This window comes from Uloborus diversus, chromosome 8 (assembly GCF_026930045.1).
Source record: "Uloborus diversus isolate 005 chromosome 8, Udiv.v.3.1, whole genome shotgun sequence".
Classification (NCBI taxonomy): Eukaryota; Metazoa; Arthropoda; class Arachnida; order Araneae; family Uloboridae; genus Uloborus; species Uloborus diversus.
This window is the reverse complement of record NC_072738.1, coordinates 91,198,033-91,210,354: the sequence shown is the minus strand read 5'-3', so window position 1 is coordinate 91,210,354 and position 12,322 is coordinate 91,198,033. Positions and strand designations below refer to the sequence as shown.

At 32.1% G+C, this 12,322-nt stretch overlaps 1 protein-coding gene across 1 annotated transcript in view; it reads right to left on the bottom strand.

Moving 5' to 3' along the window:
- The window catches only part of LOC129227533 (E3 ubiquitin-protein ligase Mdm2-like), a 53,116-nt gene that overhangs the window by 28,406 nt on the left and 12,388 nt on the right, over positions 1-12,322 (bottom strand). The window contains exons 2-4 of the mRNA XM_054862108.1: positions 9,676-9,750; positions 8,776-8,844; positions 2,705-2,838 (exon numbers count right to left, since the gene is read on the bottom strand). Of these exons, the coding sequence (XP_054718083.1) occupies positions 2,705-2,838; positions 8,776-8,844; positions 9,676-9,735 (263 nt within the window). The 5' untranslated portion in view covers positions 9,736-9,750. The remainder of the gene's footprint in view (positions 1-2,704; positions 2,839-8,775; positions 8,845-9,675; positions 9,751-12,322) is intronic.

Below are 12,322 nucleotides of genomic sequence, written 5' to 3'. Positions count from 1 at the left end.
AAATAGTCACCTTTTAATACTACCTAAAAAATTTTTTCAAAATGCGCAATTACTAGGGGATTTACCCTGCCTTTGGATAAATACCCAAAAAAATATTTACCTTCCCAACCTACAGGGGAGCAAATGCAAATGAGCAAGGCAACAGAATAGAATATTTTGCTTTTTTTTTGTTTATTAATGTGAAAACTGTTTCTATATTTTCCATGTTATCACTTAAATATCAATAAAATAAATAACACCATAGTCTTAATAACTTCTCAGTTTATTCTTCCAAACATCCCTCATGCTTCTTTTTTTTTTTCATTTTGGATATGACTAACCTAGATTGTGATTTTGAAATCCTGAAGTTCATAATGAATTGCTTATACTTCTCCAATTATGACATTGAAAAGAAAGATTCTTTGGTTCACAATATGTTTCTTTCATGATTTCATCAAGTCTTTCAATAAAAAATATTATAAACTGTGTAATACATATGTATATATCAGTTTTACCAATTATTTCAAATTTAGATTTAAAAAAAAAAATCCCATTCACTTTTTTGCATTTTTTGTAAAATACCCAGTTTTTGGGTATTTACCCAGGCCTTGGGTAAATACCCGGGTAAATACCCAAAAAATATTTACCTACCCACTGGGTATTTACCCGATCCACATCACTATTTTTGCCCTATACAGATCTAAGCCGCATTTGATGCAACAAATAAAATATCTCATCACGTGACACGAAATGACGTCATTTGGACGACTCGCTCAATTGAACTGGATAGAGTTTAAGTTCTAAGTTTGTTTTTTGATAACTGCGTGAGTTATTCTTCTAAAGTTTTTGTTTTTGGCAATAGAGTTGTTTTGTATAAGAGCTTGAATTTTTAGCCTTTGCTTGTTCCACCATGTGAGAAGATTAGCATAAAATTTTGCCGATTTAAAAGATCATTCTCTCACTTGCTTTTCCAGTCATGAATGTATATCGGTCCTCGTCTAGTTCGAATCACTCAATTTATACCTTGAAGCATGGAGTAAGCTAAAATACTATAATTTGATTTGAAAATGCATTTTAAAATTCTGATTTAGTGGCTCGCTAACAATGATTGGATACTTTTGTCGACTGGATTTAGTGTTAATTTATTTGTTGTTGAACTGGATTCAATGCATTTTTTGCATTTCTTTGCAAAAGCTTTCTACACTAGAAAGTGAATAAATTATATTTCTTCGGACATTTGTTATTGTGTGCTTCTTTATAATCCTGCGACTCTGCTAAACATTTTTTCAGAGGTTTGAAATTTTTTTCAGACCTATAGTTATCATCAATTTCAGTTTTATCACTTTCCTGTTGGTTACAATTGCAATCAGAGATGTGCAGATTAATAGGCAACAATCAATAATCAGATATAATTGGCTGCTTTGTCAAATTATTCATAACCGGGCAAATTTTACGGATTAATCAGAGTGGAAAATATTTTTAAAGTACTTTTTAATAATGTTTATAAATTATTTTTGAACAAGAAATCAAGGTGAATAAATTTATTATTTATAAATGAATGTAATTTTTTGCAACATAAGTTATAATGTAGCATGAATTGTTCCTCCTATAATAAAGACAAACACATAATTTGTGTAAAGCTGAATGAAATATTGAAATTAATCCTCTAAGACAGTGAACTCAAGTAAAATTTTCTGACGACAGTGTGAAATTTTCGGAAACCATAAGCAAATTCATACATCTAGTACATATTGTACATTTATTAAAAATATTATGAAAGTTTGCTCACAGAAATAAAATTAAATTTTGAAATATTTTTTTGAAATAAAAAATGGCAATGGAGAAAACGAAGTATTAAAAAATCGGCCTTGCCGGTTAACTGGCCGATTATCAACAACCAAATTATCAATAATCCACCAATTTGCTTATCAACAATCCCTATTTGTAATAAACTTCAACAGCAAACCACCATAACATTGCTGCTAATGTTTTTTAAAACAACATCTGAATTCAATTATGCTTATTTCTTATATAAATCTTCGATAATTGTTTTCAGTAGCAAATGCCATATTTATTTTTCATTAAATGTGCCCATAGCTAGAAAATGTAGACGCACAAGCCGTGCATGGATACATTTGCCGCTGTGCAGATACCATTTGCTGCAAATATGTACTTCCCTCAAAATTTTTAAATTAATATCAATATTAAACAATGGTTATCTTAAAAATCTGTAGTCAAATTAATGAAATTAATATTTTGCTTTCATGGATACATGATTGAAAGCAAAATAAGCATTATATTACTGAAAATTTTACTTACCCACTATATATTGTTTTAAATACCTGCAGATATTTCAGTTGTGTATGCAGATACTTTATATTTTTATCTTACTATGAATGTGTCTTGAGTATTTTAACAGGCCCAGAACAAATTTTATCTGCATTTATTTATTAGGAAAGACATCTCTTGCTTATGCATTGGCTCAAAAGGTCACCAAAGTTTAAGGAGCAAGAAGTTCTAATGGTAGCTTCCCTTTTTACACTAGTTTATAAAGTTGCTTCAGGAATTTTAAAATATTTTATAACAGTGGCTTATTACCAGTAACATTTTTATAACATTTCAAATAAAATCAATAATTTTGATACATGGATCACATATTAAAGCAATCATTTTGTGGGTCATTTCATTCAACTAAAACAAAATCGGCTACATTTAAAAAACTTACCTCAAATCTTGGACAGAAAACTCAGAAACACCAAAAACAGATCTAAGTTCATCAGTTTTACAAACAATTTTTGAAGGATCAAGAGGACTGAACAGCTTTTTTCTCATAATATATATCTTCAGTCCTTCAAGAATCTAAAAGAAAAATATTCTTTTTTAGATATTTTATCAAGTTCAGTAAATTTTCAGCCTCAATTTCTAGAAACAATGAAATCAATGTATGGAATCATGTCTTGATGCTGCAGATCTCATTCGGCAACTGTTGTATGTAGTTGCAATTAATATAAAAAAGGTGGTTTGTTTGATTGTCTGGTTTACTAACTTTAACTGAAACAAGAAAAAGCAGCAAATATTTTTCAAAACAATTAATTTTTGTGGAAAAAAAATTATTGAAATGTGAGGGGGGAAAGTAATGATTTTTTTTCCCTTTTAAATTGAATTATTTTTTAATGAAAAAATTAGCATTAGTTTTATATATTATATGACAGATTTAGAATCCTAAACTTTAAAAGTAATCAAATTGATTTTTAAAAACCTTTAAAATATTTAATTTACTTAAATTGTTTTGCAACTCATTTTGCTTTCAAATTGTCTATGTTCAGGTGCAGAATTGACAATGGCTGTTTCACTTACTAAGGGTTTTCTTGCTATTTTTCTTTGTAAATCACAGAAAGTTAAGTGGTGACTTAATCTCACTTTTCCTGTAGACAGAGTTGGGGTCATAATTGCAAATTTTGATAAGGAAACAATAAAGTTGGCAGTCAATAAAAATGATTTATTTGCTTTGTAATACTGAATTTGAGAAATAACCTGCTATTAGGTTCAAAGCATGACCAGCGAGAAGCTATCTTTAAGAAGGTCAATGGTTTCATAAAGGTATTAAACAAAGATAAACTTTTTTTAAGTGATTCTTAAAGCTTATGTTCAAATAGAGTTACCAGTTAATCTCATAACATTTGATGACGTCAGTGGTTAGTGCGGTGAATGGTGAATATCAGTAGAATGTTTTCATATAGGATCGGCTAACCTGTTGATCTATTAAAACCCTCTGGTTAGTCCTCGGCAAGCCCTAGTTAAATGATCGCTCTATTACAACTCGACCAAAGATGTGCATTGTGAAGATCTTCAAGTTTCCAGCTATTTACCCTTTTTGAAATAATACTGAAAGTACAGAAATATTGCTCATTTAAACACTGAATATATGAAATGATCTGATATTTACATAGTGCTGCAAGCACTGATTTTCTTGTACTTAACAATAAAATGGCAAATAAGATGCAATTTAAGTAAATTTTTGGATCTCGTTTAAATCCAGTGGCAGATTTACCATGTCGCAACTGTTGCAATTACGAAGGGTCCCGAAGAGGCTCATAATACCTGTCTCTCAAGCTCTTTTATTTAAAAAGTGATGGACTATGGAGCCCAAAAAATGCACTGCAACGGGCCCCTAAACCTGTAAATTTGCCACTGTTAAAAGTTAATAAATAAAATTCACCAGAAGCTATAAGATTTATTACATGCTCATATAGGACGGACATGTAATATTTTAGGTAGAAATAGTGAGCATAATTCTGTACCTCAGAGTCAGAAGGACGTAACTCACATTATAGCAATTTTACAGGATAGAGAAAACTATTTTCTGGCGCATGCAAAGGATAGCACGCCTGCTCTTTTAATCTCGGTAAAAAATTGAAATGGATTTTTTTTTTAGAATTACGTTCATATGCTTGATGCGGCTTCCACATAAAATGCACTAATAAATGGATGATCACAATTTTTGGACTTATGTCAGTCTAGCCTGAGATACAGAATTATTTCTCCATCATTGATGATTTTTCACGTAAGTCATTGTACCCCCATTAAGGAGAAAAGTCAAGTTGCCCAAATCTTAAAAAATCATTGATAAAACCGAAAGGTTTTGGGAATTAAATTTAAAGTTATGGCTGACAACGGGAGTGAGTTTGTTAATGATAATTGAAAGTTTTTTTTTTTAATTGAACATAAATTAACAAACAGTTACAGTCCTGAAATAACTGGTGTGGCAGAGTTGTTCAATCAAACTTGTTAACAGAGCAGAGGTAGAAATTTAGAAAAATAAGACACTGGTTCAATTGACCGCTATCTAAAAAAACCTTACTGGTCCTAACGCACTTTTAGTGGTTTATACTTACATCATTAAATAATGAAAAATTAAAGAACAAACATAAATGTGTAAAATAGGAATGCACCGGATATCCGGTAACTATCCGGTATCTGGCCTATCCGGCTGATTTTTTAACTATCCGGAACTATGAGGTATCCAATCCGACAAGCAGGCCGAGGACTACTGATGGCCTTTGGAAAAAGTGAGAAAGGTGACGAATTTGAAAACAAAGGTGACTAAAAAGTGACAAAAAAGTAACTAAAAGGTGACAAAAAGCAATTTGTTAAGAACTCAAAAAACAGAAAAGGATTATCATTTTTTACTGACTTTTACCGAAATAGCCCTATATGCTTTTTGTAAAGATTTCTACAGATTCACTTTCAATATATGTTTTAATTTTTCCATTTTCTTAGTTTCTTCACAATCCTTTCTTTTTTGCTCTTCTTTTTGCTTCTGTTTCAATTCCAAATCCTTTTTCCTTTTACATTCATCCACTAGCTGTACCCGACGTGCGTTGCTACGCCAACAAAAAAATACATCATTATACTGATTTTCATGACAATCGGTGGAACGGGGCAGAAGTTGCTACTCTGCAGTGCCACCTGGTGGCGAGTGGCTTCAATGAGCATATTATGCACCTTCTCCATGGAAAAATACATATATATACGAATTTTCATAATAATTGGTCCAGGTATCAAGTGAAGCCGTAACTATACTCAAATTTTGTACTCAAGCAGTTTGCAAGATCAATCAATCGCTAAAAGTATCAAATAGAAAAAGTTTTAAATCCCCCCATTGCATGAAAAGCCATAAAACAATAAAGAATTTATTTGTTCAAACTCAAGAAAAATGGCTTCTTATCAATGAGATCTTTCACGCGAATTAATTTCTGCAGCCAATCATTTTATTCGTATTTATCCAATGGATTGTGACTTAAATTGGAATAAAAAAGGAACTATCGATCGGATTTTTTTCGAACTGGTCTATAAACATTCCCAGTACCAAAAATAACAAACGGTGAAAGTTTCAGCCAAATCTGCCAGGTAGTTTTTGAGTTCATGGATGACATGCAGAAAAACATTCATTTTTATATATGTATGTTGTGTAATTTACATGTGCCTGTTGTGCACATTTAATTATTTCTGGACCAATTGGTAAAGAAAGCAAATGAGGATATTCTTTTTACAGCGTCTTTAACTATAAGTATGCTGTTTAAAAATCTTTCAGTCCTTGCTGTCTTATTTTCACCAAAAAGGTGCTTTGAAATAGAAAATAGTCTTTCAATGTCAGCATTACCATGTGATAATGCAAGTGAAGCTTTTATCACCTCAGAAACATTAGATTATTGGAAGTTGAGTCCTTTTTTTAAATGTGCTGCTGCCAGTAGATATCAATGGTTTTGTTTTCGGATGCTTCATCATCTTTTTCCAGCTGCAAAAGTTTCCATTCATCTTGCAACTTATCAAGTGGAACATTAAAAGGCATGATTTTGGCAACCTTTATCAAATCCTTACAGCTTCTTGATTTACTTCTCTCTTTTGGATCCAAAAATTTAAAACTTTTCAGTAACCCGTTTGATATGCAACTTTTTTCTATTACATACTTGCATGCAGTCACACAATGCTTTTTAACAGCTCTTAAAAACATAACCTTTTCATTTTCTTTCAGTTTTGACAGTTCATCTGTCACCTCTCCACTAACAACGAGATCTTCAAGAGGTAGTCAGTTACCAACTGCAAACAGTTCATCCGTGTCTACGTTTAAAAAAACAACTTACTTTATGACAAAGGCTTTTATAACCCGAGCCATAAAAGTCTGAACAATGGTCTCTATTTCTTGGTACAATTTATGTATCATAGGCGCTTGGCATTGAAAGTGTTTCGTGAACTGCATAAACAAATCAGCAGATGAAAGGATAAAATGCAGCTCAGCTTTTATAGAAGGTCTTTTTAAAACATTTGCAACAGCTTTAGATGACCTGCATTGCATAGCTGGATTCTTTTTTAAAGGCACATGTTTAAAAAAATAATACTGAAGAGCATCCCACTGTTCCAGTAGTCTGTTTGCTGCAGGTCCAAGGGTAAGCCAATTGGTAGTTGTGTGTTTCAGGAACTTGTGATGAGGTGTATTTAGTTGAGCTTGCACTTCTTCGAAGACCTCATAACGAGAAGGCCAACCATCAAAATAGCTATAAGTACTAAGAAGAAGTTCAGATGCTTCTTCACCTAAATACTGCAATGCTTTGACATACGCATTATGAATTGTATGAATACTGCAAGTACCAATATTTATTAGGCTTTTTTCTCGTGTCTCAAGGATAATAGTGCCAAACAACCTAAAACCTTTTTATTAACATAAGGACCATCCAAAGGAAAGCATGAGACATTTATTCATGGATAATTACTATCGGTAAGTGCTTCACATAGCTTCTCAATCGAAATTTCACCAACTGCCTTGCCCAAAAAGAAAGTTTTAAGATGCCTTCTTGTGATGCAACATTGGCTTCAGTATTTTATTAAAGTAAGAAAAACAACGTTAAAAAAAAAGCACAAATTTGCCGATTACAGCAGACACGTGCTTCAGCATTACAGGGAACGCCTTTTTCAATGCAAAAGGTAATGAGCTTAGGGATGAAAAGACATCCGACTATTGTAACACAGATTAAAAAATGATGTTGATTAAAATTTATGAAAAGAAAAACAGGAATAAAACTTCACTGGCCCCAATGGATCACTAAAATTTATATTCTGATGGTCTGATGTTTTTTGGTCCCAGACCAGCAGACCACTGTTATTTTCTAGGTCTGTAGAGCCCAGGTATTATTACATAAAGAGGGGAGGACAAAAGTTTTCCCTCCAGTTTGTGTAACAACATACAAAGGTCGGCCATAAAAATCAAAAAAGAAATCCGTTAGATCTACCGGGTTTATGACTCCTCAGTGAGATACCTTAAATTGGAGCTCCCAATCTTTTTCTGCCCTAAGGCCACACCTCATATTAAAACCATTCTTGCAGGTCAAAGTACATATAAAATTTCAAATTATTTCATTCTTTTTTTAAATAGCATGGGAAAACATGAAAATGAAAAGAATATTACAGATTAATTATTGTTGTTATCGTTACCTAGATGCTTATTTATTGAAAGCATGTTTTTTAGAAACCAATTTATGAATATTTGGCTCCAAAATTAGAACATAGTCACTAATCTTGTTTTTCAATTTGTTACATTAGACAAAACAACGAGCCACACCGATCAATCTAGAGGGCCAGATGTGGCTAGTAGGATGCTGTTGGGCTTCCAATGCAAAGAAAAATGAAAAGGAAGAAAAGTTTGATTCAAGGCCAGTTGGAAACTCAGGGACTCAAGTGGGTGAAAGGCTAGGAGTCTTATCATGAAACTTTCAGTCCTGTTGTAAATTTCAGTCGAATATGCTTGTTTTTCTTTTTGCTAGTTATAAATAAAGGGAGGGAAAATGTTCAATATGATGTGAAAATTGCATATTTACATACATCAACAAAGAGAAACACATGCATAGACCAATCTCCAGTTTTCCAGGTATCAGGATCCAAAGAACAAAGGGAAAATGTAAAAAATAAGGAAGCATGGACTGAAAATGCAGAAAATCTCTTAGGATTTTTTAAATTGCTAATATGTGAATGCTGAAAGGCCTGAAGAAGGCAAAAAGGACGAGAGTTTTACAAAATACAAAAAGTAGAAGCTTGGGAAAAGCTGGAAACGTCTCCACCCTGCTGATTGCTAAAAGTTAAAAATTACCTTATGACAAGAAGCCCGTTATAGCAAGAACTGTCCTTGGTGTTTTGAACTCTTGCTATAATGGGCTTTCACTGTATTTACAAACCAACTATGCAAAAAGTTCGCCAATGATGGTGAGTTAGAAAATAAAATCAAACAGCAATAGAATATAATACTTCATGAAGTGTAGCAATAGGTTCCAATTTTGACACAGATGACAAAATGGAGTGCAATTCTTTGGATATCTGAAAATATAAATTATAATTAATTCTGGCAAACTATTAAAAAAGACAAGTACATTAAATTCATACATTTATCTTTTAACAGAAATTAGGGTGAAATGCAGATACAATTTAGGCACTACATAATATCAAATATATTGCAGACATTTTCTAAAAATGCAATGCATACATTTTATGCTGTTTGAATTTAGCAAAAAGAATGTCTTGTGATCTTAATATTTTCTCTGTCAGTAAAATCAACATCAAATCACAAGGGCATGATGCAAAAACTCAGAAGAGAAATCCTGACTTATGTTTGGAGTGACAATTCTTAAAAGGTTGAAACAATTCTTTGTCTCATTGGACTTGCAGGGTAATCCCTCTTATTTGAATCAAACCTCAAAGGAAACAATATTATAGACATCCAGGTCAAAGAGGGTGCTTGTGATGCCTTGTTACCTCCTCAGCCTGCAACTTATTTGGAGGTTAATCTCCAGAACTAAATGCAAAAATAAAGCCTTGGCCCAATAGACTAGGGCATCACTCATATTAGAAGAATTGGCCTAGGTGTTCCTTTGGACTAGTTTAACAACAAATCAAACACCTCTTATGTGCTTCCTCAGCATTAGTGCAGCCATAACTAATCTTCTTTGCATAGCTGACCTTTTTTATAACACTAAATGACCAACGAATTTAACCAAAATAACATAAGGCAGCATCTATTACACTATTAAAAATATACAATTTAATGTCATCACTTAACATTTTACATAAAATACTTATCTCTTCCAACAAATGAGAGAAAATAAAACAATTTATCATTAAAAGAAAAACAAAAAAGAAGCTTAATCTTACCACATAAGGACAGTTCAAAGTTTCAAGGGAAATGACCAAGGATGAGTCGTTATTTGCCATGATGACTAGATAAATCTAAAAAGGAAAATTACCATAGTTAAAATAACTTTGAACTTAATTTTAAAAAGTTGACTTCAACATCAGAAACTTACTTTCACCGTTTCCCCCTTTGCTAAAACCATTTCTTAATTTCTCTTCAATCTTATTTATAAAATTTTCTATAGTACAGCTGTAGCGCATAAAAGTTATGATTATTTTCACATTTAATAACCAACTGCATTAAATGATCAAAGTTTCTCAACAAAATATCAGAATGAGATCCATCATTATAAGCCCATAATCTTTAGACTACAGATGTACATAAAGAAAAAAATCATCCCCAATCTACTAATGGACAAAATTCCAAAAATTTCAACCAAAGCAATTTTTAAAAGAATACTTGAAATCCTGGACACTTCCCTAAGCTTAACAATAAGGGAGTGCTGTATCAATTACAATTAAAGCACATTTATATGAAAATTGCAAAAAAAAAAAAAAAAATGCTGAATTTCCGATCCATGAATTTTCTATATCAAGTGGAAACTAGAGATTGTTTAAAAAGGAAGAGGGGGGATATACAGCAACAAAAAGTAAAATACAGTAGAAGACCGTTATAATGCCGACCTGTATAACACAATTCTCTATAAACCGCACTACTTTTCAGAAGTAAACAATAGGTTTTGAAGTTTAAAAAATCCCTCTGTTTTGCTTTGCAAGAATAAAAATTGTTAGGCAAATTAAATTTTGAAAGTTTTTCATCTATCCATCTTATTTCAAAGCTTTTAAATTGAAAATGAGTACTCATAGTAAACAGAAAATACCAGATGGCTCTTGAAAATGCAGCTGTTATGCAAACCATGAAGCTAGCAGAAGTGCAGGATTTTGATTGTGAAACATATTTATTTGTGAATAACTAATTGTAATATTGGTGCTTTAATATTCATTGCAAATAAAACTCATTCTGAAGTGCTAATATATAGATATATTCTGAATATTAGTTTCGAAATTTGTGAAATGATCTATATAACGCAAAAACCTGTATAACGCAAAAGCTGTAGTCCCAAGGTGTGCGTTATAATGGTCTTCTACTGTAGTTGCAACTTTGATCCTCTTTTTTCTTTTTGTAATGAACTTCTCCTTGGTTCTAAAGGTTTAGCCTTAAATGTACATTTTCACTCTGTTGTCATAGAATGGCAATTGTGACCGTTTCACAATAAACTAATAAGAAACATCCAGGGAAATTAATTTTACTACTGACTTTTAAATACGTTTTCTTATTTAATTTTGAAAATTAATTATAGGCAAAACCTGCATATCTAAAAAATTCACAATGTCAAAATTTTTCCAATTTCTTCGCACTTGTAGCATGAATTCAATACTCTTTCCACACTTATTCCAAATAAATTTTCTTTGAAACCTCTTTATTCCTTAATTCCTGGAAAGCCGAGTTTCGAACTCGAGTTGTCAATAGCAGAAACTGCATGTAAAAGTTTTTCTTGCATCAGGGGTTGTTTTGTCCTTCAAGTCAACTTCCCGAGTTTTAATTTTTTAGTCGTTAAGAACGGTAATTTTGTCGTGGGTTCTTTGTTTATGAAATTCTAATGCTCAGATACTTTCTATAACGGAATAATGATAATTGTTGGAATATATATTTTTTGTTGCCTAAAGGTATGCATAAATTCTTTATCAAAAAAATTACTAAAAGTAAAATCAGAGCTTGAAATTAACAGTTGCAGGGGTACCCACCTGGGGAGAGGGGGGGCATTATGGCACATACTGTGCCATTTAAATTTTTAAGAGGGTTGTTTTGAGGGATATTTTTCTCATTTTTAGGGGGGAGCTGCTGATTTTTGAGGGTCTTTGTAATATTAAGGGGGGGTGCACCCCTGCTCTTAGGGGGTGGGCATCTCTGCAGTTGTCAGCTGTTCTGAAAACACAGAAGCATCCACTAGATCGGCAGAAAACAAATTTTAACGGTCCAAGGGACTAGTTAAGTTTTATTCCTGTTTTCATTTTAAAAATATTAAGCATATTTGTTTGAATCTGTTGAAAGTTTGTATATCTTTATTTAAATGTTCTAGTTTTCTTAGAAAAGAAAAGGGGGGGGGGGTATACGTAATTTCTAGAGCATTCTAACACATATTGTTTTTACCTTTTTTTTCTTGAAAAGTGGTATTTGCCTTCATCTGTCAAATTACTTTGTTTTACATACTTTTATCTTCAATGCTTCATTTTATAAAACCATGATGCAAGAATGGATCATGAAAAGTGCATGAAACAGCAATATTTCGCAGTTACTGGCCTATTGGACCAGTGATGCATTTTTCTAAATTTCTACCTAAGTAAAATGTGTGAGTTGAAGCTTTTGTAGTTTTGCTCCTTGAAGTCAAAATTTCAGAAATATGTTTATCAGGGTTCAAAACAAGCAGCAATAAGCCATATTTTGGAACTAAAATTTTTAGTTTGATGACCTAGCTTTAACATTCAGTCATTATTTTTGATGCCAAATGTTTTATACAAAAACAATTAGACAGTCATTTTTTCACTTTTAGTCGTTTTTTTACAAGCTTAAAATATCATGCAGGAAACTTTGCTTCAACTACTCAAA